Consider the following 25168-nt stretch of genomic DNA (forward strand, 5'->3'; position numbering starts at 1 on the left):
AGGAGTGGCTGGTGGGTTTGAACCGCCAGCCGTCTGGTTAGCAGGCAAGTGTCTTAGCCACTATGCTACCAGAGCTCCCTCTTCCCAGTTAAGTACCTCTAAATTCAACTCCTTTCCCATATGTACAACATCATCAAACATGCCCTCTGCCTCTACAGTCCTACCTTTAGGAAACTCCAGGACCACCTTGCAATTTCAACTTATTAAATGTCTTTCCACTCAGGCACCTTTATGAGCTTTATTACCACAAAGAGAATTATTCTCCTTGCCCAGTTCATTTAATGTGAACTTTGTGGGTCCTTCTGTTATATCCTAAGAGCTCTAGTGCCAAAGTGGTTAAGGCATTTGGCTGCTACACAGAAGGTTTGTGGTTCAAACCCACCAGCTGCTCCATAGGAGAAAGATGAGGCAGTCTGCTTCTATAAAGATTTACAGCCTTGAAAACCCTGTGGGGCAGTTCTCCTCTGGTCCTACAGGGTCACTATAAGTTGGAATTAACTAGAGAGCAGTGAGTTGGGTTTTTCTTTTCTGTTATATCCTGCCTCCAATGATACTTTTCAAATTTATAAAGTAATCTATTTACCCAGTGTTACTGCAATTCATTTTCAGTTGCCCACTAATGCTGCATGTCAGTTTAGAATAATCATATCATTGCCTCAAGTTGGGTTTCAGTGACATGTTTCCTCTGTCTGCTATGCTTACCCCTATAACTGGCCAGATAACACAAATGCACTAGTGTCCCAAGGCCCCTTCAAGCTATCTTCTCCTTCCTTCCACTGGAACCTGTTCCTGTGGTTCCTACCTGGGTAAATGACATCACCCAAGCCAACTAAGTATCAACCTGGACTCCTCCCTTTTTCTTATTCTCTTAACTCTCACATCGAGACATTCACCAAATTCTGTTATTGCTATATATTAAGTATTTGTCTAATCCAACCACTTTCACTCCATCCTACTGCCACTAATTTAATTCAAGCCACCATCATCTGTTTCTTGCATTACTTCAATGGCTCTTTATCCAGTCACCCTATCTTTATTTCTGCCCGACTTTAAACTATTCTTTTTTTCCATTGTAGCCAGAGTGTTTCTAAATCATACATATGATTATATCACTTAAACCTTAAAATTATTCTCTTTTCCTATTGGAAAATGCTAATTATGAAAATTTTCAAACATACATAAAAGTAGAGGAAATATTATAATAACCTCCCTTGTACTCATTACCAGCTTCAACAATTATAGGCATTTTGCTAATCTTATTTCATCTCTCCCTCTTCTTTCTCCCATGAGTATTTTTAAAGAAAATCTCAGGCACCATATCATTTTTTCTATAAATATCTAATTATGTATCTCTAACAATTAAGGACTTTTTACAAACATAACATAGTAAAAGCATACCTTGGAGATATTGCAGGTTCAGTTTCAGACCACTGCAATAAAGCAAATAAAGCAAATATTAAAAAAAAAAAAAACAGTAATATGATCCACAGAGATGTTTTGATTTCCCAAAAAACAAAAAAAGCGAAACCCACTGCCAATGAATCAATTCCGACTCATAGTGACTCCAAGGTTGTTGTTGTTACGTGCCATAGTGACCCCTCCTTGGGTTTCCAAGGTGATATCACTACGGAAGTAGATTGCCCAAACTTCCTCCCGAGGAGTGGCTGGTGGGTTTGAACTGCCAGCCCCCTGGTTAGCAGTCAAGTGCCTTAGGCACTACGCTAACAGAGCTCCCAGTGAGTGACTCCCATAGGGTTTCCAAATGTAAATCTTTACAGAAATGGATTGCCCTAGCTTCTTCCTACAGAAAACTGGTGGGTTTGAACCACTGACCTTCTGGTTAGCAGCTAAATGCTTTGCCCTTTTTGGTTTCTCAGTGCACATAAAATCTATGTTTACACTGTACTGTAGTCTATTAAGTGTGCAATAACATTATGAAAAAGTTTGAAATATTGCGAGAATTACCAAAATGTGATACAGAGACATAAAGTGAGCACGTGATATTGGAAAAATGGCACCAATAGACTTGTTCCATGCAGGGTTGCCACAAACCTTCAATTTGTAAAACAAACAAACAAACAAAAGGCTGTGTCTGTGAAGCACAATAAAGCAAAGCACAATAAAATGAGGTATGCCTGTGCCATCCTTACATCTTAAAAATATAACACCTTCTTAATATCATTTAATACCCAATCTGTGTTCAGATTTCTCCATTTGTCTAAAATAGAGGTCTGTACTAGATACTGGGGAGCTCTCGTAGCATAGTGCCTAAGGCACTTGACTGCTAACGAGAAGGCTGGTGGTTCAAACCCACCAGCCACTCCTCAGAAGGAAGGCTGGGCAATCTACTTCTGTAGTGATACTGCCTCGGAAACCCAAAGAGAGGTTGCTGAGTCGGGTCTGACTTGACAGCACATAACAACAACAAAAACACTAGATACTGTATCTATAAAAACATAATCATAATCATCAGCAAAATTCAAAAGGGGTCTGTGGAGTAGATGTCCGTATTGTATCAGTGTTAATTTTCTGACTTTAATGGTGCTGTGGTCATGTAGAAGAGTGTTTTTATTAGGAAATATACACTATAATATTAAGGAGTAACAGAGAATTACATATATGGTTAGTTACCAAGTGATTCAGAAAAAAATATATATATCGTGATATATATAAGCTCTGCTGGAGTAGTTCCTGAGACATTTGACTGCTAACCAGAAGGCTGGTGGTTCAAACCTACGAGCCACTCTGTAGAAGGAAGATGGGGCAATCTTCTTCTGTAAACATTTACCACCTCAAAAACCCAGGGAGGGAGTCGCCATGAATCAGAATTGACTTGTTGGCAGTGAGTTTGTTTTTTTTTTTTGGTATATGATATATAGGGATAAGGAGCTCTGGTGGCGTAGTGCCTAAGGCATTTGACTGCTAACTAGAAGGCTGGCAGTTCAAACCTAGCAGCCACTCCTCAGAAGGAAGACTGAGCAATCTACTTCCGTAGAGATACTGCCTCGGAAACCCAAGGAGAGGTTGCTGAGTCGGAACCGACTTGACAGCAGTGAGTTTGGTTTGGTTTACATATGTATATGAAATAAACCAAATGTAGAAGTTGACCAAGGAGCCCTGGTAGCGCAGTGGTTAATTGCTTGGCTGCTAACCAAAATGTTGGAGGTTTGAACCCACCAGCCTCTCTGTGGTAGAAAGATGTGGCAATCTGCTTCCATAAAGATTTGTTGTTGTTGTTGTTGTTGTTTGCCATCGAGTCGACCCCGACTCATAGCGACCCCTCCTTGGGTTTCCGAGGCAGTATCACTACAGAAGTAGGAATGCCCAACCCAACCTTCCTTCCAAGGAGTGGCTGGTGGGTTTGAACCGCCAGCCTTCTGGTTAGCAGTCAAGTGCCTTAGCCACTATGCTACCAGAGCTCCTTCCAGAAAGATTACAGCCTTGGAAATCCTCTGAGGCAGTTCTACCCTGTCATATAGGGTTGCTATGAGTCAGAATCTATTTGGCGACTGGGTTTTAGAAGTTGACCACTGAGAATCTGAGTGGATATATGGGATTTCTTGGGATGATTATTACTACTTTTCTGTAAGTTTAAAATTATTTTTTCAAAGTCAAAATTTCAAAATGAAAAATAAGAAATTGCCAAATTGCTTTCTTACGTGGGTATAATTTTATATTTTCACCACAGTTCTAGTTGTTTCACATCCTTGCCTCTAATTTGTATTATCAGTCTTTTAAACATTGTCATCATAAACATTGTAATTGGCTCGTGGTAGTATCTCATTTTTCTTAATTTGCATTTCCCTAATGATAATAGTGCTGAGCATCTTTTCATGTGCTTATTTACCATTAATACAACTTCTATCTCTTCAAATCTTTTAACCACTTTTAAATTGGTTGTTCGTTTTCTTTTCATTCTTTTGAAAATTCTTTATATATTCTGGATACAAGCCCTTTATTAATGATTTGTTAGTCATTATCAACCTGCGATACGCAGATGACACAACTTTGCTTGCTGAAAGTGAAACACTTACTGATGAAGATTAAAGACTACAGTCTACAGTATGGATTACACCTCAATATAAAGAAAACAAAAATCCTCACAACTGGTCTAATAAACAGCTTTAAGGTAGCTGGAGAAAAGATTGAAGTTGTCTAGGATTTCATATTACTTGGTTCTACAAGCAACACCAATGGAAGCAGCAGTTAAGACATCAGACGACATATTGCATTGGGCAAATCTGCTGCAAAAGACCTCTTTCAAGTGATGAAGAGCAAAGATGTCTCCTTGAAGACTAAGATGCACCTAACCCAAGGCATGGTATTTTCAATCGCCTCTTACGCATGTGAGAGCTGGACAATGAATAAGGAAGACCAAGGAAGAGTTGATGCTTTTGAGTTGTGGTGTTGGAGAAGAATGCTAGAAGTACCTTGGTCTGCTAAAAGAACTAACAAATCTATCCTGGAAGAAGTGCAGTTGGAACACTCCTTGGAAGCAAGAATGGCCAGACTGTCTCAGTTACTTTGGTCATGTTGTCAGAAGGAACCATTCCCTGGAGAAGGATATCATACTTGGTAAAGTGGAGGGTCAACAAAGAAGGGGAAGGCCCTCAACAAGATGGATAGACACAGTGACTACAATGATGGGCTCAGGTATAGCAAGAATCGTGAGGCTGGCACAAGACTGGGCACTGTTTCATTCTGCTGTGCATAGGGTCACTATGAGTTGTAGACAACATGATGGCACCTAACAACAATAACAACAACTGTCCTTTATTATGTGATCTGCAAAGATTTTCTACCAGTCTGTAACATGCCTTTTCATTCTCTTAACAGTTTGTTAAAGAGCAGAGTTCTTATTTTTGAGGAAGTTTGATTTACCAATTTCTTTCTTTTATGAATCATGCTTTTGTTGTCATATCTAAAAACTCTTTGTCTAAACCAAGGTCACAAAGATTTTCTCCTAGAAGTTTTATAGGTTTAGGTTTTATATTTAGGTCTATGGTCCATTTTTAGTTAAAAAGTTAAATAAATACGTACCATATGATCCAGCTCTCCCACTTCTAGGTAATTCATTTCCAGAGAAATGAAAGCATATATTCATACAAAGACTTGTATACAAATGTTCATAACACCTTAATTTGCAATACAGAAGGATTTGAAGATGCTGGCCTTGAAGATCGGAGGGATGTGGCCACAAGCCAACAAATGCCAGTAGCCATCAGAAGCTGGAAGAGGCAAGGATTAGAGCCACTGGAGGGTGTGCAGCCCTGCTGACACCTTCATTCTGGCCCAGTGTAACTGATTTCAGAGTTCTGGCCTTCAGACCTGTGAGGATTATCTTGCTTTCTGATAAAACATTTCAACTATTTATCACCACTAAGAAGCAGATTTGTTGTTGTTGTTGTTGTTGTTATGTGCTGTTGAGTCGGACCTGACTCATAGCTACCCCTCCTTGGGCTGCCGAGGCAATATCACTAAGGAAGTAGATTGCTCAACCTTCCTTCTGAGGAGTGGCTGGTGGCTTTGAACCGCCAGCCTTCTGGTTAGCAGTCAAGTGCCTTAGGTACTACACTACCAGAGCTTCCTAAGAAGCAGATAATAATCCCTAATAATTAATGAAAGGAATGCATAGGAAAGAAGAGGGAAGGTAACTACAGGGAAGAGGTAACTATAGGGAAGAAGTGGGAGGAGAGCTGTTACATTGTGGGGAATTGCAGTGAATGTCATGTAACAAAATGTCTATGAACAGCTGTACACAAAATCAAATTACTCTGTAAACTTTCACCCAAATCACAATAAAAACAATATTGAAAAAATGATAGGGAGAGACTTACGCTGGTCTCACCTGGACCCTCATGTAGGTGTCCTACATTAATTCTCTTCCTTTATGTTCTGTGTGAAGGCCTGGTGGCAGTGATTAAACAGTTGGCTGTTAACTGAAGTCTGTTGTTGTTGTTATGTGCCGTTGAGTCAGCCCCGACTCATAGCAACCCCTCCTTGGGTTTCCGAGTAAGTATCACTACGGAAGTAGGATTGCCCAATCTTCCTTCCGAGAAGTGGCTGGTGGGTTTGAACTGCCAGCCTTCTGGTTAGCTGTCAAGTGCTTTAGCCACTATGCTACCAGAGCTCCCCACCAGCCTCTCTGCTGGAAAAAAGATAAGGCAAGTCAGCTTCCCTAAAGATGATTCTGCCTTACAGGCTCATTTGTGAGTTGGAATCAACTTTGCGGCAATAGGGTGATCTGTCTGCACTGGCAGGTCTGTTCTTTGCTTCAGGAGCCCTCTCACTGGTCTGTCTTTCCTTTCCTTTCTTCGCTTGCTCAAACAGCAATAGTTCTCTGTCCTGCTACTCACCAATGCTTATTCATTTATCCAGGGCTCCTACGATGGGTCAGGGGTTGTGAGCTCAGTTTCAGAAGCTGGACTTACTTATGTTTGAGGATCAGGGCTGTCTTGGCCTAGCAGCTCTGTTCCCTCAGCACCCTGGGTTAGTGGGAGGACTGTGCAATCCATTGTCCTGAAGAATTTCTTTATTCCTGCAGTCCCAATTGCAAATGAATCACGCATTTGTATAGCCCCCCTATTGCTGACTATGTAGTCCCATTAAACATCTCTCATTCAGGCTAAAGGTGACTTGGGACATCCCTATTAAATCACTTTATACCAATAAAATATGAGTTAACTCCTTTTAACAGAATTTGTCAAACACCTTCACAGAAAACAGACCAGCTTAATCATTTTAAAAGCACTCAGAGGGTTTATTTTATTCTGCAGGGAAAAAATACCTTTTGTAGTTATGTGATAGTTTTTTTTTTTTTTTAAATGAAAACCAGATCATTGTATAAATTGAAAATATCAAAGGAAATTCAGTCTTTTTTTAAAATAAGCATTGAACCTTAGATAGGGGTACTCCTGACCCTTTCATTAAGAACTAGTCATTTAAATCAAAGCCTGTTGTTGATTCCAACTCATAGCCACCCTTGAGGACAGGACAGAACTGCCCCATAGGGTTTCCAAAGTCTTATCTTTCTCCCCTGGAGCAGTTACTGGGTTCAAACCACTGACCTCTCGTTAGCAGCTGAGCTCTGAACCACTGTCCCACTAGGGATCCTTAAAACAGGGCCTAGTGGCTCTTATGTAGAAGCATTCAGAATGATATTAATTAACGTTTTATTTGACTTAGACATAGTAAAGAATCTGAGCAGCCATCGCTGCTATGGGTGGCTTTGGGAGCTGAAGCTCCTATATCCATACTCACCATCACCTTCTCAATGTCTAGTAATAACAGTAATAAACTATAAGGTGTATAGTAGCTGGAAAAAAACCTTTAGAAGACTTCTCATTTAACTGATCTGAAATATACAATCTGAAAAAAAATTATGCTAGTAAAGCAAATACTGCAAGAAAACCAAAAAATAAACCCACTGCCGTCCTGCAGTTCCCTACTCATAGTGACCCTATAGAACAGAGCAGAACTGCCCTACAGGGTTTCCAAGGCTGTCTTTACAGAAGCAGTCTGCCACACCTTTTCTTCCAACCCCGACCTTTCCTTATCAGTCTAGCGCTTTAACCATTGTGCCACCAGGACTCTTTTGATTTCCAGAACGTTTAAAATAACTGCTTACATATAGTATTACTATGTGCAGATATTGTGAGACTCCACAGATGTTCAAGACATGCATTCTTATCCTCAAGAAGAGTAAATAAGGAGGGTTACCAAGGAAAGCAAAGTAGCCGTATTGTAGCAGGATCATCCCTGGGTCAGCCAAGAAATCTTGTACTTTTAATCATCTCTTAAGAGTTAGTTGTTCAGGGGACCTAGCCATACCAGCCAATATGGCAATGCCTGAGAAACCAGTTTCCATAAAGTCAAACCAAGAAACCTTTAGTTTTTGTCCTTCTCGTTCCCTACTTTCTCTGGATGCCTCTTCCTTGACTGTTTCTTGTTTTCTTGGTTTACCCAATCTCCTAGCCTTTTGCATCAGCCTCTCTGGCAGTGGCTCCCTCCCCAAACACTATCCTTGTAATCCTCCAGCCCCGTGTTATGTAGTGTAAATTTTAGAAATTAGGCTCATAAAAAGGCGCAGGAAACCCTGCACTGAGCTTCTAAATTCCACCTTCCTTAACGCTTAAAACTATACCCAAGGCCTAACTGGCTCCCTGCCTAGGTGGCAGCGATGCGTAATTACAAGCCTGCAGGCAGCACCTGCTGATAACATAACGAGCAGTAGCGGCAGTAGTGCATCAAACAAAGTCCGGGAAGAGCCGAGAGCTTGTCCACCGCAACCAGACTCCGATTCCTTGCGCCTCCCACGCTCCCAGCCGAAGCAGTCACACTCGGCGGGGCCAAGATGGCGTCATCCTCGCAGCAGCTTCGGCCTGGGGGCGGGGCCGCGCGCGTCACGTGTTCTCCTCGCCCGCCGCGCTCCCCCAGCTGCCCGAGGCGGCCTCTGGTGGCCCTGCGGTCGCGCAGACGGCTACCCTTTCCGGATAGGAGTGCCCTCCCCTGTCCCCGCACAGCCGCGAAGCCCTCTCCCAGCGGCGGTGAGCTGGAGCGGGGCCAGGAAAGGAGACGTCAGGTAGTGCACAGGCAAAGAGGGGCTGCAGAGTGGGATTCGCTGCGGCTGGCACCGAAGCAGGAGGTCGGAGCACCACCGAGGGGCCGGGCCGGAGGAGACCGCCTTGGCAGACGGCTAGGCAGAGGGAAAGAGAGGGATTCGGGAAATTCCGCCCAGGCCATGGGCCCCGTCGGGGACTCGGGGGTCCCCTCTGGGCTCCGACCACTTGGCTTGGGCATTTCATGGGTTTCCCATCGCCATCCAGTCTCGCAGCCAACAGGATTGGAAAAGAGCTTCAGCCAAATGTTCTCTGCTCTCTAAGGAGAGGGGGCTGACCCCTTAGCCCGAGAGGACTCCAGAGGGATGTCCTGTCCCGCTGGGGGCGGCGGGAGCTGAGAGCGCCCTCCTTGACCATCCAATGCCTCTCTCTGCGTTTCCCTGTCTGCTAAGTGGGCTTGGCCGTGCTGACCCCTGGGAGGAGGGACAGACGCTGCTCGGCGGTCTCTGACCCGGCCGCTTTCATGTGGCTACTGACAGGGACCCTGGAGGGAACCGGCAAGGGGCGTAGCCTCGCCTCCCTCCCTCCCCTCCTCCCAGGCGTCGGGGTTGGAGATGTGGAGACGTGAGGGGACCCGCCGGCAGCCCCGGCTTCACCAGAACTACACCCGTGCGTCTCTCCGAGTTCCGAGGAGAGGCTCCGCGCTGGGGTCAGAGGCGGGAGGGCAGCGAGCGGAGCGGAGCCCCGGCCTCGCCATGGGGGATAACGGGAGCTGGGTCTTCCGGAACGCCAGCGAGCCGCGCAACGCGTCGGGCGCGGAGGTGACGGGCGCGAACCGCAGCGTGCTGGGGGAGTTTGGCGAGGCGCAGCTGTACCGACAGTTCACCACCACCGTGCAGATCGTCATCTTCATCGGCTCACTACTCGGTAAGCCGCCCGCGGGGCTGGGGTTCTCCGATGGCACTGGCTTGCGAGAGCGGGGATCTGGGGACGCCGGAGCTGCAATGGCTTTCGAGGTGCTTGGCAAGGTGCTGATAGTTGGAGGCTTAGGAATTCCTTGTTAACTGCAATGAAGTTAAACGGGACGGTCGACTCCAGCTCCTAAGGTGGTAGCAGAAGAGTTCCGATAGGACTTTTTTTGGCTGGAGGGTGGGTGTCTAGTCCAGGAGGAGAGCCTCCTTTCCAAGTGGACCTTGCAGAACCCTTCGAGATGGGCGCAAGGCTTGCACATCATTCATTCCCTCCCGGGTGCCAGGGTGGAGCTCTGGCCCAAGCTCTTGTTTACAAATAGCGGGGAACAAAGCTTCTCAGGGAATTTGTTGCTGGTGAGTGGAACCGATGTTACCTGCTCTGTTAAAGATGTGTTTTGCGTTTCCATCTTATTCCCTACATATAAAATAATTTTGAAAACAAGCCCTATTTTTTGCGTGTTTTATGACTTGCTTCTTCGGAACACAGACCTGCTGGTAAACAACTCTGTGAAGTTAAACTCTGTGTTGCCTTCAGATATTTAAAAAAACCCAACACAAATAAAATCCATTTTACGTTTTCATCTATGTTTTGTTTGAGGTATGGAATAAAGATAAGATTAAAAATACACTCACGTGCATTTAGGTAAACTTGTGGTTCAGGGAGGAGAAGATCAACGCACTGAGAGACTAGTAAAAACACGTGTCTACTAGTGTGAGAATTACAGGTACTCCTGGTAGCTACTCTTTATGATACAATCAGTATTAATTTGTACTGCGATTTCTTGAGCAAACTACATAGTACTCGTACATATGTGGCTCCCCTTTAAATGTAAATTCTCTGGTGTAGCATTTATAAGGATGCAAACAGATTGTTTATGATAATATATTATGGCCAAGAGCAATCTTAAACTTTCAAAGTAGGAATGAGAAACTTTTTGTGACATTTGTTAATTGCCATGGAAACTGAAGATAACTAACATCAAAAAGACTATACTTGGAAGAATTTAAATGTTTGGAATTTCCCTTCATAGTTTTTCTATTGTATCATCCTACTCTACTCTTTCATATTTGTCTTCCGCTTTTCATCATGTGGGAATTTTTAAGAGTAGACATGGTAGCATAGTGGCTAAGACACTTGCCTGCTAACCAGATGGCTGGCGGTTCAAACCCACCAGCCACTCCTCGGAAGGAAGGTTGGGCAATCCTACTTCCGTAGTGATAACTGCCTCGGAAACCCAAGGAGGGGTCGCTATGAGTCGGGGCCGACTCGACGGCACATAACAACAACAACAACAACAGACATCAGTGTGACTATGTCTGGGTGTGTGTGTGTGTTTAATGATGTATTTTTATGAGTGGAATGTCAAATACACATTAACAAAGTAAGAGTCTGTGTTCCCAAACTTTCAACAGTCACTTAACAAACATTTATTGAGCACTTACTAGGTACAGGTACAGTTTATTCTAGATTGGGAGTTCCAATTCCAGTCAAGTAGTCCTTGATTTACATGGGGTTTGGTTCTGAGACTCCATCATAATTTGGTTCTGACATAAGTTGAACACCTCATATTTTTTAGTTTTCATTGTTACTGCCTTTATTTTTCTAAATACAATCTTTATTTGTCTTTGGAGATAGGCATGAGAATGGTAACAACACCAAATTATGTGCTGCAACACTGTATGCAGTACATATTACTAACAAAAACAAAGATGTGCCAAAAAAAAGAGAATAAAGTTGTGGTCTTAACTGCCATGCTTGTAGTAACTCAGATACATGGTAAGTCAGGGACTGCCTGTATTGTCACATGTCATATATATAACATTTATATGCAAAAATATAACACTTTGTGAACTGGAATAAATTGGGTCCTATTTTTTATGTGTCTGCTTTTAATAAAGATTTAAGGAAGTCATGCGACCATACCAGAACTTGAGCTGTACACTTCTCAAACTCTCACTGCCATTGAGTTGGTTCTGACTCATAGTGATGGGTATCCGAGGTGATAAATCTTTATGGAAGTAGATTGCCTCATCTTCCTCCCGTGGAGCAGCTGGTGGGCTTTTGAACCGCCAACCTTCTGGTTAGCAGTCACATGCCTTAGGGACTAGAGTCCAGTTCTAGTTCTAAGTAAATTGAAGAATTACCCCTGTCCCAACTAAGTCTTGAATCAGGTGCTAGGTATAGCACTGAAATGAAATTTCAAAAGCTGAGCCATAAGGAACAAGACTTTCCAAGAAGAGATCATTAAGGTACTTAAAAAAAAATGAAACAAATGAAAACATAAAACAAGCAAGGGACAGAAACTTCAGGTGCTAAAAGAGGGCAAGGAAATCCTTAGTCCTTTTGGGTGATATAAGGCTTTTCTTTCTTTGGGACAGATACAGTTATAGTCTGTCCAGTATGAGAGCCACTCACCCCATGTGCCTATTTAAAATAAACTTAATTAAAATTAAAAATTGATGTCCTTAAGCATACAATCTACTTTCCAAGTAGATATTGGATTTGTATTGGACAGTGCAGATTATTTCCATAATTACAGAAAGTTCTAGTGGATGGCACTGATCTAGGTTCTAGACCTAAAATTCTGACTGAGAGTTAATCTTTTAGCTTAGTTTTTACATCTTTGATTCTGGGAGGGAAAGAAGGTATAACCTAAGAATTTGTAGTGATATTAGAGACACTTAGAATTTCTAACAACCATGTCTGCAGCTAAACTCACCCTTCTCTGGAGTCCCTGGGTGTAGTACAAATAATTAAGTGCCTACCTACTAGCTGAAAAGTTGGTGCTTTGAACCCACCCAGAGGTGCTTTGGGAGTCAGTCCTGGCAGTCTGCTTCTGAAAGGTTACAGCCTTAAGAATCCTGTGGAACAGTTATACTCTGCACATGTGGCATCACCATGAATCAGAATTGACCGTAACAAACAACAACAGCTAACATGAACATTGTGCCTTTTATGTGACAGGCATTGTTCTAAGTGCTTTAAGCCTGATTATTGAATCCTCCAAAGAACCTTTGAGGTTATATTACTGTTACTGTCTTCATTTTACATAGTTATAAACTGAGTGAAGTACAGAGAGGTAGGTAACTTGTCCAGGGTCACTGAACAAGTAAATATCAGAGTTGAGATTTATACCCAAGGCATCTGGCTGTAGATACTGCACTCTTGCAAATAAATAAATACACTTTTTTTTTAAAAAAAAATGTGTTTTGTTTACATTGTTTGATGTTTGCACAATGCAGTTTACTCTTTAGAAACACCTGCTTTTCTTTCTTTCTGGACTAATTTAATAAACCACTGGCAAGATGGGGTGTTGAATTCGTCAAAGCAATGAAACATGTAGATTTTACACTGACCCTCTCAAGCCAAACTGGTAGTCAGCAGCACATGTGATTTTATAGTGGCTAATATTGCAGCCTATGCAGTTTAAGGGGTGCAGCCATAGCTACACCAGGTCCAAAATCAGAAACAAAGCACAGGAAAATTGGCACAGCACTATTTCATCATGGGCAGGGATGGGCAGGGGGTACGCATCAGTGATGCTTAGATAAAAAGGCAGGTAACTTTCTTTTTTTTTTTCTTTTTATTGTGATTTGGGTGAAAATTTACAGAGCAAATACACTTTCCATACAGCAGTTCACATACATTTTGTCTCATGACATTGACCACAATTTACCACAGTGCAATATCTCCCCTCCTACTTCCTCCTGAGAGTTACCTCTTCCCTGTGTCCATCCCTCCATGCACTCCTGCTCCCTGAGCTGTCTCCCTGTGCATAAGCAGTCCTTCTTTCTCCCATGCTTGTTCTCTCCAAGGAGTGTATCTACCTCAGGTAAATGTTCAACTCATATGCCTGTCTATTGTTTGGCTGGAAGCCATAGGTGTGTGTTCAATTCCAGACCTGAAGGGCAGCTAGGGGCCATAGTCTCAGTGGTTCCACCAGGCTCTATCGGGCCAGCAAACCTGGTCCCCCTCTTTTTTTTTTTTCCCCAAATGATTTTGAGTTTTGTTCCACATTGTTCTCCCTCTCTACCTAGGATCTCCTACATAGATCCCCTTCCAAGTGGTTGACAGTAGTAGCTGGGCACCATCTAGTTCTTCTGGTCTCATAGTCGTATAGGCTGCAGATCCGATGGTATACCAGTCGCTAGGACTAATTGTTTCCATGAATTTTTTATTTTCTTCATTCTTCTTGGCTCTGGACAAGAAGAGACCCATCTTTGCATCTAGATGGCAGCTTGCAAGGTTTTAAGATCCCAGTTGCTACTCATCACAGTAGGATGTAGAACAATGTTTTGTGTAGTATGTTATGCCAATTGAGCTTGATGTCCTTTGTGACTATGGTCCCACAGGTTCAACTAGTCAGTCCCTCTGGGTAACTGGCTGTGACCAAGCAGTGACTACAACTTTGTCTCTTGTCAACTCCACTATACACTAGGGAATTTAGATCATACACATAAAGTTATAGGACCATTGTCTAAAGGCAGGTAACTTTCACCCTGACGAAAGATGTTGTAGAGAGTTTTCTCATAGTTTGACTCTAAAAATTTGAGTACTGTTGAAATAGAAGGCAGACCATGTGTGTAAAGTGCATAGTAAATAGAAAACAAATGTTAGTTTTACTTCCCATGTCCCTTCTGTTTTTGAAAGTTGAATTGGATTAAGGGTTGTTGTTGTTATGTGCCATCAAGTCAGACCCGACTCATAGTGACCCCTCCTTGGGTTTCTGAGGCAGTGTCACTACAGAAGTAGATTGTCCAAACTTCCTTCCAAGGAGTGGCTGGGTTTGAACCGCCAGTCTTCTGGTTAGCAGTCAAGTGCCTTAGCACTACGCTACCAAAGCTCCCTGGATTCAGGGATTGCTAGGTAAATCTACACTTATTGCAGCTCATTTTCACATGGCAGTTTCACATATTTAGCTCATTTTCACATGACATACAGAAACTGCTTTTTAGATGCCTCCAAAAAGAAGAACAATTTCCTTCCTTGATCTTTGGTTATGCCTGATTTGAGTTAAAAAACAAAAAACCAAAAACCAAAACTTAATTTACTGCCATCGAGTTAATTCCGACTCATAGCAACTCCCATTGGGTTCTCAAGGCTGTAAGTCTTTACGTAAGTAGATTGCCCCATCTTCCTTCTGTGGAGCATCTGGTGGGTTGAATCACCATCATTCTGGTTAGCAGTCAAATGCTAAATATACCCGTTGTAAAAATGTAGAGGGTATATTTTTTTTTCCCTCATTACTTAGTTCTCCTAAGAGAGAATTCTGTTTACTCCTTTTTCATTCTCAGAAAACTTATGAATCAATTTCTAGAAGTCAAGCCAGAGAACTTGTGAAAAGGGAAAAGCATTTTTGACTTATTAAAAGCTTAGCTGAATCATAACATTGCCCAGTATGCTTGTTACTTACTGGTATTTTTGATGCACTGTTCTCTAAGGATTTGCTCCATACGGCATATCTCTGTACATTGAATTCTCCTGGTAATGCCGGTTGAGGTTCAGAGCTTAAGTTCTAAAGCCATGTGTAGTCAGTTGCAGGGCTAGTAGTAAACTTGGGAAGCATAGTTTCATGAAGCCTAAAACAGGGAGAAGTCACAGATTCGGAATAAAAGACAAAGGACAATTACGTTATTTTATGACTGAGAAGTGAAATGTAGAAGAATACAATTATATATAGAATAATATATGACACTGACTTAATCTATTTGTATCCCCTATTCCTAAACATAGACAAATGAATTTTTCTTTACTACTTTGCTTAAAATAAATTCAGATGTACTATCAATGTTTTCAGTAGAATTTATTTTTCTTTGGGGTTTCCAGAGGCCCCTTATGTGAAAATAATTCCTTTGTACTATCAATGTCCTGCAGCTCTTTTTGAAAACTACTTCATTGCCCTGTAATAGGAAAAATCCCCAACAACTTGGAATAACTGTAATTTTGCAACAATGAGGAACATTTTTCACTGTGTTGAAAATGAACTCAAAAATTGTATATCATATTGTCCAAATAATGTCTTTTGGGGCTTTGTGTAAACCAGTGTTTCTCAGCCTTCTTTATGCAACATCTTAGGGTATCTTCTGATATGCTGTAGCTCTTGAAAGAAAGAGGGTAAAAAAATTTAAATTCCTCTTCAATAAGTATGTGGTACACACCACTTTTAGTGGTAACAGTGTGAAATCAAAGATTCAAAAAGATTTAGAATCACCATTTCCAGTATATCTTTTGTATCTAACTTCTCAGGGTTTCCTTCTCTTTTTCTATTCTCCTTAGGATCACTATCCAAGTGCTTGGGGAGCTGGGCTCCTCTCTGGTGCTTTGATGCTAACAAATGTCAGTGGTGAGTTGGACTGTTCTTCTGGCCTCCTCCAGGACAGATAGCCTCTCTCTTTATTAGCACAGTGCCTGTCATTGTTGGAGGCATGTAGGAGATTTTATAAATCGATTTGCTCTTATTTAAAGAAAATTTGTGCTGTGGACAGTAGCCAACAAGTATGTCCTAGGTTGAAATTAAAATATCTGTTTTAAAGTACTTTATTTTATTGTTACTTTTTTGGCTTTTATTTATTTTAATTGTGATTTGGGTGACAATTTACAGAGAAAATTCATTTTCCATTCATACCCATTTTGATTTGAGGCATTAATTGTAATCCCCACAGTGTAACAGCTCTCTTCTCACTTCCTCCTGTGGTTGCCTTTTCCCTGTGTCCTTCTTTCCTATGCATCCTGCCCTCTGAGCTATATCCTTGCACAAACGCTGCCCTTCTGATCTCCCATGATTCATTGTTCTAAGGAGTATACCTGTTGTTGTTGTTGTTAAGTGCCGTCGAGTCGTTTCCAACTCATAGCAACCCCATGCACAGCAGAACGAAACACTGCCTGATCCTGCGCCAGCCCCACAATCCCTGCTATACTTGAGCCCATCATCGCAGCCACCGTATCAATCCATCTCATTGAAGGCCTCCCCCTCTTTTGTCGACCCTCCACCCTACCAAGCATGGCATCCTTCTCCAGGGAATGGTCCCTTCTTACAACATGACCAAAATAGGTGAGACGAAGTCTGGCCATTCTTGCTTCCAAGGAGCATTCTGGCTGCACTTCCTCCAGGACAGATCTGTTAGTTCTTTTAGCAGTCCATGGTACTTTCAGCATTCTCCGCCAGCACCACAACTCAAAAGCATCAACTCTTCTTCGGTCTTCCTTATTCATTATCCAGCTACCTGGTATAATTTTTCAACTCATAGGCCTGTCTGAAAGTTAAGCCATGGGGGTGAGATCAGTTTCAGGCCTGAAGAATGACAAGAGGCCATAGTCTCGGGAGTTTCAGCAGTCTCTATCAGACTAGTAAGCCTTGTCTTTTTTTTTTTTTTAAGTGATTTTGAGTTTTGCTTCATATTTTTTGCCTACTCTATCCAGGATGTCCAGTTTTGATCCCTTTCAGAGTGGTTGGCAGTGGTAACTGGGCATCATCTAGTTCTGGTCTGAGTCATATGGGCTGAGTTAAAGCACTTTATATAAAGAAATCAGCCTTCCCTCTTGCCAGACCACCATAACTATGGTAAAAGAATACACCCTGATGCACACCGTTCCTCATTGTAAACCATTCAGTATGCCCTTGTTCTGTTCAAACAATTGCCTCATGGTCTATGTGTAGCATCCTCATGAGCACAATGAAGTGTTCTGGAATTCCCGTTCTTTGCAATGTTATCCATAATTTGTTATAATCCATACTGTCGAATACCTTTGTATAGTGAATAAAATACAGGTAAACATCTTTCTGATATTCTTTGCTTTCAAGTAACATCCATCAGACACCAGCAATGATACTCTTTTTTGCACGTCCTCTTCTGAATCTAGCTTGAATTTCTGGCAGTTCCCTGTCAATATACTGCTGCAACCATTTTTTTAATTATCTTCAGCAAAATTTTACTTGTGTGTGATATTAATGATATCATTTGATAATTTCTGCATTATGTTGCATCATTTTTCTTTGGAATGGGCACAAATACAGATTTTTTTCCAGTCAGATAGCTGTCTTCCAAATTTCTTGGCATAGATCAATAATTGCTTCCACAGTTGCATCTGTTCCAGAGTTGCATCTTAGTTGATATTTCATCAATTCCAGGAGACTTGTTCTTTGCTCAGGTTTTTAGTGCACTTCTTCCTTCAGTACCTTTGGTTCTTAATTGTATAGTAGTAGTAGTAGTAGTTGTGTGCCGTCGAGTCGGCCCCGACTCATAGCGACCCATCCTTGGGTTTCCGAGGCAGTATCACTACGGAAGTAGGATTGCCCAACCTTCCTTCCGAGGAGTGGCTGGTGGGTTTGAACCGCCAGCCGTCTGGTTAGCATATACCTCCTTAAATGATGGAAAGTTGACCAGTTCTTTTTGGTACAGTGACTCTTTATTCCTTCCATCTTCTTTTGATGCTTCCTGTGTCATTCAGAATTTTACTCATAGAATCCTTCAGTGTTGCAATTCAAGGCTTAAATGTTTTTTTTAAAAAACTTTTTATTGTGATTTGGGTGAAAGTTTACAGAGCTAATCAGTTTTCCATTCAACCTTTCAGACACATTTTGTTTCTGGTCATTGGCTGAATCCAATCAGTGTCACAACACGTCTCTCACTTCTTCCCCGGGTTTCTCCTTTCCATCCCTTCTTCTCTTCTAACCCTTCCTGTCTTTGGAACTTTGTCCTTGGCCAGATGCTGCCCTTTTGATTTTGAATGGTTGATTATTCTAAGGAATGTGTACCTTTTTAGAGCTATTGCTTACCTTGTAGATCTATTATTTGGCTGAAAATTGACCTATGGGAGTGAGTTCAATTCCAGGTCTGAAGGGTAACAATGGCCCATAAATCTCAGGGTTTCACCACTCTCTCTCTGACCAGTAAGCCTGGCCTTTTTCATGATTTTGAGTTGTGTTCTACATTTTCTTTCGCTCTATCCAGGATCTTCAGATGCCATCCCTTTCAGAGCAGTTGGTAGTGGTAGCCAGGCAACATCTCGTTCTTTTGATCTCAGGTCATGGAGGCTGAGGTTTGTATGGTTTATTAATCCTTTGGAATAATTGTTTACATGTGTCTTTGATTTTCTTCATTGTTTTTTGCTTTGATGCTTGAATTGTTTTCTTCAGTTCTTTCAGTTTGAGAAATGCCAAGTATGTTCATCCTTTTTGGTTTTCTAACTCCAGGCCTTTACACATTTCCTTATAATACTATATTTTGTCTTTTCAAATTGCCTTTGAAATCTTCTGTTCTGCTCTTTTACATTATCATTTTTTCATTCACTTTACCTACTCTATGTTCAAGAACAAGTTTCAGAGTATCTTCTGGCATCCATTTTGATCTTTTCTTCCCTTCCTGTCTTTTTAAATGATCTTTTATTTGTTCAGGTACAATGTCATTCCACAACTTCTCTGGTCATAGTGTTCAATATGTCAAATCTATTCTTGAGATGGTCTCTAAATTCAGGTGGGATATACTCAAAGTTGTACTAGGTATATACCCAACAGAATTGAAAAGATATATCCATGCAAAAATTTATATAAGATTGTTCAGAGAAGCATTATTCTTAATAGTAAAAAAGTAGGAACAACCCAAACAAATATCTATCCATGAATGAATTAACAATATGTGCTATATCCGTCATGGAATATTGTTCAGCAATAAAAAAAGAATGAAGTACTGACACATCCTATGATATGTATGAACCTTGAAAACATTATGCTAAGTGAAAAAAGTCTGTCACAAAAGACCACATATTGTATGATTCCATTTATGTGAAATGTCCAGAATAGGCAAATCCATAGAGACACAAAGTAGATTAGTAGTTGACTAAGGCTTAGGGTATTGATGGGTGACGTGCAGTGAATTACTTAATGTGACCCTTCTAGCCATAGACTTTTTGACTCTCATACAAAGCAACTGGGTGAGACTATGCAAGCCAGGTGTTTGTGACCAACCAAGGTAGTTTGGACAGCTTGCTACCAGTGCAGATAAAGTGAATGGAATCTGTGATGGTTAAGGTTATGTGTCACCTTGGCTGGGCCATGTTTTTCAGTGGTTTGGCAATTATTAAAAAGAAAAGCACTTGCTGCTGTCAAGTCAGATTCAACTCATAGGGACCCTTCCTTGGGTTTCTGAGATGGTATCTTTTTTTTTTTTTTTTAATTGTGATTTGGGTGAAGATTTACAGAGCAAATTCACTTTCCATATAGCAGTTTACATATACTTTGTCTCAGGACATTGACCACAGTTTACCACAATGCACCAGCTTCCCTCCCACTTCCTCCCCATAGTTACCTCTTCCCAGTGTCCATCCCTCCATGGACTCCTGCCCCCTAAGCTGTCTCCCTGTGCATAAGCAGCCCTTCTTTCTCAATGATTGTTCTCTCCAAGGAGTGTATCTACCTCAGGTAAATGTTCAACTCATATGCTTGTCTTCTGTTTGGCTTGAAACCACAGGTGTGGGTTTAATTCCAGACCTGAAGGGCAGCTAGGGGCCATAGTCTCAGTGGTTCCACCAGGCTCTATCAGACCAGCAAACCTGGTCTCCCCCCCCCCTTTTTTTTTCTCCAAATGATTTTGAGTTTTGTTCCATATTGTTTTCCCTCTCTATCAAGGATCTGCTACACAGATCCCCTTCCAAGGGGATGACATGGTAGCCGGGCACCATCTAGTTCTTCTGGTCTCATAGTCATATAGGCTGCAGATCAGATGGTGTACCAGTCACTAGGACTAATTGTTTCCATGAATTTTGGTTTTCTACATTCTTCTTTGCTCTGGACGAGGAAAGACCCATTGTTGCATCTAGATGGCAGCTTGCTAGCTTTTAAGATCCCAGTTGCTACTTGCCAAAGTAGGAGGTGGAAAAATATTTTTGTATATTATGTTATGCCAATTGAGCTTGATGTCCTCTGCAACTATGGTCCCAAGCCCGCAGGTTCAACTACTCGGTTGCTCTGAGTAGCTGGCTGTGACCAAGCAGTGACCACAACCTTCCCCTTGTCAAGTCTACTATACACCTGGGGATTCTGATCATTCACATAAACTTATAGGACCATTGTCAGCCAACCTTATGTATGTTCTTGGATACACTCCCCATTTCATAGGAGCTCTGGTAGCATAGTGGCTAAGACACTTGCCTGCTAACCAGACGGCTGGCGGTTCAAACCCACCTGCCACTCCTCGGAAGGAAGGTTGGGCAATCCTACTTCCGTAGTGATACTGCCTCGGAAACCCAAGGAGGGGTCGCTATGAGTCGGGGCCGACTCGACGGCACATAACAACAACAACAACAACAACCTAATCATTCAGCCTGTCCACCCTGAGATGGTATCTTTATGGAAGTAGATTGTCCAACCTTTCTTCAGAGGAGTGGCTGGTGGGTTTGAACCATCAGCCTTCTGGTTAGCAGTTAAATGCCTTAGACACTATGCCACCAGTAATTCTCCATTTTGTGATGTGATAATAGTTATCTTCCATTTTGCATTATGTTGTAAATCATAGCCTTTATGCTTGTAGTTATGGTCCTATTTAGGAGTGAGTTGTCTGTTATGTTAATGAGGCATGATTAGGGTAGGATGTGTCTTGAGTCACTGCCTTACAAGAGGGTGTAACTCCAGTCACCACTCTTATGTCAGTCACAACCCTTCATACTCGAATAATCAAGTCATACCCTTGCACCACCTTGCTCAAGTAAGGGAAGTTTCCTTGTGGGTATCGTCTACATCCAGTATATATGAATGCTCTAGCAAAGTTCTCTCTCTTGCTTTTGATCCTGAATCCAGCTTGTCATCATCTGATCACCAGTTTAGATGGTGATGGTAAATAGGCCAGCAGCCTATTGTCTGACCTGATTCATCACTCCTCACCCTTGTGAGCCAGCGGCCTCTCATCTGACCTGCTACTTTGAGTTTGCCAGCCTCTGCAACCACATGAGTTAGGAGAAGCCTCCAGACTGATGGTTGACCCACTGATCTGGGACTTGCCAGCCTCTACAACCATGTGAACCATTTACTTCATAGTTTATGAGTTCTGTGAGATGCTGCAGTCAATTACGGAACCCAAAGATTGGAAGGAGAATACTGAGGGAAGGAGGAGTAGTTGACGTTAGAGATGATGGAGTGACCCAGCAGTTTAGAAAAATTGGATATTTGGGACATTTTTAACCTCCACCTCATACAAACTAGTTTTGGGCTGATCCTTTTAAAAAGACATTTTTCATTCAAGGGAAAATGAGAAATGACTACTAATGGAATGACTGCTACATTGTTTCTTTTTTAGGTAATGAAAATGTTCAGGAATTAAATAGTGGTAATTGTTACACATGCCCATGGAAGCAGCCATCAAGAAATCAAAATGGTATATGGCATTGAGCAAAAGATAAGACTCATTTTTTTTTTCCCTCTAGGAGTCTGCAAGTCTCTGGAAGTATCTCTTCCATAGAACGAATTTGGCTAAGAGTTTCCCCATGCCATTTTTCTGTATAAGTCATTTAGATTGAATAGTCCACTGGAAGTTGTTGTGAAAATCTCTATATTGTCCAAGAACTTCCACATTGCTAGGTAGAGAATTCTTACTAGTCACATAGCACAAAAACTTAGAAGAGTTTTAGGGTAGCCTGGAAGATGGGAGTGGCGATAGGCAAAATTTAGAAGTAAAGATTTACTCTAAGCAGAAATAAAAAGTAAAAACACTTTATTTCCAGAAAATCAATCCCCATTTTGCAAGTTTTCACAGTCATGTTTTCATTCCCTCTTCTCTCAGATAGTGCTTGTTTTCTTGTACTTTTAGATGCCAATGGACTTTATTCTGATTTTTTTACTTGTTTAAGTATTTTCTCTCTTCCAAATATAACAGCTGTGTTTCATTCTATCATGATGATATGCTGAATAAACCATTTTAAGTTTAGATGTTAACAGATGTTAGTGCATTAGGTATTGATCTTTTTAGGTACTTTTTTAATAACTTGATTTAAGCAAAAATGGTGACTATCTTGAGCACTGCATATATTTGACAGGCGAAGAGAAGAAATGGGTTGGATAGACTTTTTAGGATCTTCCAAACACATTATAATGGGCAAACCTGTACATATCAGACATTTAGCAAAAAGGAGCAGGGTGGTGAGGGTATCAGATTAATACTAGAACAAGACTTTCCTTATGGTTTTATTTCCATCTTTTATCTCTGTAAGTTTAATTTACTATTTCAGATTGTTATCTTGGGCTACTTATTGTATCTAATGACTCTTAGCTATGGTGGATCACTTCCTTGTGTGTTTTAAAATTTCTGATTGTGAAGCCATCTACTTTTATTTTTTAGTATAATGAAAATATATTTATTTCTATGTCACAGACTCTAAGAAATGATGATGTAGTAGGTTACCAGTTGATATCAAGACACAAATAAAATGTCTTATTTAAACTTGAAAAGCTATAGATGATTAATCACTTTGTTTCACTCAACTTTCAATATTTTAGAGAGCATGTTGTTGTTAGGGGCCATCGAATAGGCTCCCACTCATAGCGACCCTATGTACTACAGAACAAAACACTGCCTGGTGGTGTGCTATCCTCATAATCCTTGCTATACCTGAGCCCATCATTGCAGCCACTGTGTCAATCCATTTTATTGAGGGTCTTCCCATATTCCTGACTGAATGATGTATCCAGGTGATTCAATTATGGTTCTTTTCCATTTATCCTCGTATCTCTTCTTTTTCCCCCTTCTTTTTCTCTGGAATAGGAATTGCTGTGTTGGTACATGGCTCTTCCTTAGAAAGTAGTTCTTCCTTATTATTTTTTTTAAATCATTCTTCTGCTTCACTTCACTGAGGTATCCCCTTTTTCTACCACTATTCATCTACTTTTTCTGAAAGATTCTGTGAGATTTTGGCTGTAGAAGCAGTCTCTAGAGCAGTTCCATGTTTGCTCTTGTCAGATGCCATAAGCTTATCACCAACCCAGTACCTCAAACACAGGAAGAGACAAATTTTCTTGCCATCTTTCTGAGGTAGAAGACATAGTTTTTCACTTTTTTATTGCAATGAGAACCTTTTGAGGATCTGGTTTTATAAAGAGGTTTCCATTTTAAATCCTTGTGTCAAATGGGCCCAAGATCTAATTTCTAGCACTGTGTGGGTGTTGAAACCCAAAGGTCTAGCCTTTAGGACCCATTTCCTGGTCTGAAGAACCACCCTTTAAGGCAAGCACTCTGCTCTCTCTTTGTTTCAGGCAACTGGAAATTTCCTTTCATTTCTTATAAGTTCAGCTATATGTTTAAAGATGTCATCTATTTTATCCAGTATATCTAGGTGTTGTATTATGAAGAGTTCTGTGTAAAACTTGGTCATGTTGTGAGAACTGGAAGTTGAAGAATAAGCAAAACACATTGAAAGGAGAAGGAGGAAAGATGATCAAACTTGATTATAGAAGACATTGCACCAAAATTTGGGTCACTGTAAACTGGGATGATGGCATCTCATCAGAGTAGAAATAACTTGGAAGATGTGATAGTTGGAGCTGTGTGTCAACTTGGCTGGACCCCAGTTCTGTGTGGTTGTTCCCAGGATGGGATCGGATGACTGTGTTCTGAGTGGCCAATATGTTGAAGGGGAGTTTCCCTAGGGGTGTGGCCTGCTTCCAGTATATCCAGGTACATCCTGGGAAGAGAGAGGCATTCTTCTGTGATCGGGATTCTGTTGTGCTGCCTACAACTGTCCATGAGTGAGCAGTTCACTGGCCTGGAGATCTTGGATTCGTCATTCATTGGAGTCAACAGCCAGTGTACTGCCTGCCAGCCTTGAGCTCCTCGGCCCATGCGGTTGTGGGAGCCAAGAAAAGCCTCCAGCTTAACGTTTGATCCAGGAACTTTGGACTTGCTGGCTTCTATACGTGTGTGAGCCATTTTCCTAAGATAAATTTATCTCTCTCTCTCTCTCTCTCTCTCTCTATATATATATATATATAAGCTTTTTTGGTTTTTGTTTCTCTAGAGAACCCAGTCTAACACATTTGTTACCAGGAGTGGTTCTAGAGAGACAGAATCATAAGGATCGGCTTCCTAGATTGGTTCTTCAGTTTGATTAATCTTAAAAACAGTAGCGACCCTGCATCTCTTAGTAAAGAGGGCCCTGCTAATCCATGGTGTGAAGTGGCAAAATTAATATACAAAATAGTACCACCAATAGATCAGGTACTTGTGAGAAGTAATGCACTGGGTGATCGGATATTTGATACTTTTCTGCAGTTTTGTCAGAATGAGGAGTATAAAGAAGCTGGTTGGTTGGTCCTACTTACACTAGACAAAGTGGTGAAAGGGCAAGATGAGCTCAGAGCTGCTGAGTCTCGGCTTAAGCGCCACTTAAAAGACCTACGTGAGGGAGTTCTGGCAAGATGGCAGACTAGGCAGAAAGACTGCACAGACCCTCTTCAACAAGGAAAAGGGAAACCATTTAACACAGACACAGAAGATAATCCTGGACCCCTGAGCCTTGAAGGGAAGGATATAGAAGTGGACTAAACCCCAACTAGCAGAAAAAATTGTGTGAAAATACCAAAAAAGGAGACATATGGAGCTGTGGTCTGCCAGCGATCCTGAGTGATCCTGACAGCACAGACAGCTTGGAGATTCCCG

The 25168-nt window shown here is 41.6% G+C and overlaps 1 protein-coding gene across 1 annotated transcript in view; it reads left to right on the forward strand.

Annotated features, from left to right (window-relative positions):
• The first annotated feature begins 9313 nt into the window (after positions 1-9313).
• GPR176 (G protein-coupled receptor 176) overlaps positions 9314-25168 on the forward strand; it is a 227774-nt gene continuing 211919 nt past the window's right edge. The window contains exon 1 of the mRNA XM_007940460.2: positions 9314-9485. Within this exon, the coding sequence (XP_007938651.1) occupies positions 9314-9485 (172 nt within the window). The remainder of the gene's footprint in view (positions 9486-25168) is intronic.

The sequence above is a fragment of the Orycteropus afer genome, unplaced genomic scaffold (assembly GCF_000298275.1).
Source record: "Orycteropus afer afer isolate SDZICR_OR568_19922 unplaced genomic scaffold, OryAfe1.0 scaffold00068, whole genome shotgun sequence".
In the NCBI taxonomy this organism is placed as follows: domain Eukaryota; kingdom Metazoa; phylum Chordata; class Mammalia; order Tubulidentata; family Orycteropodidae; genus Orycteropus; species Orycteropus afer.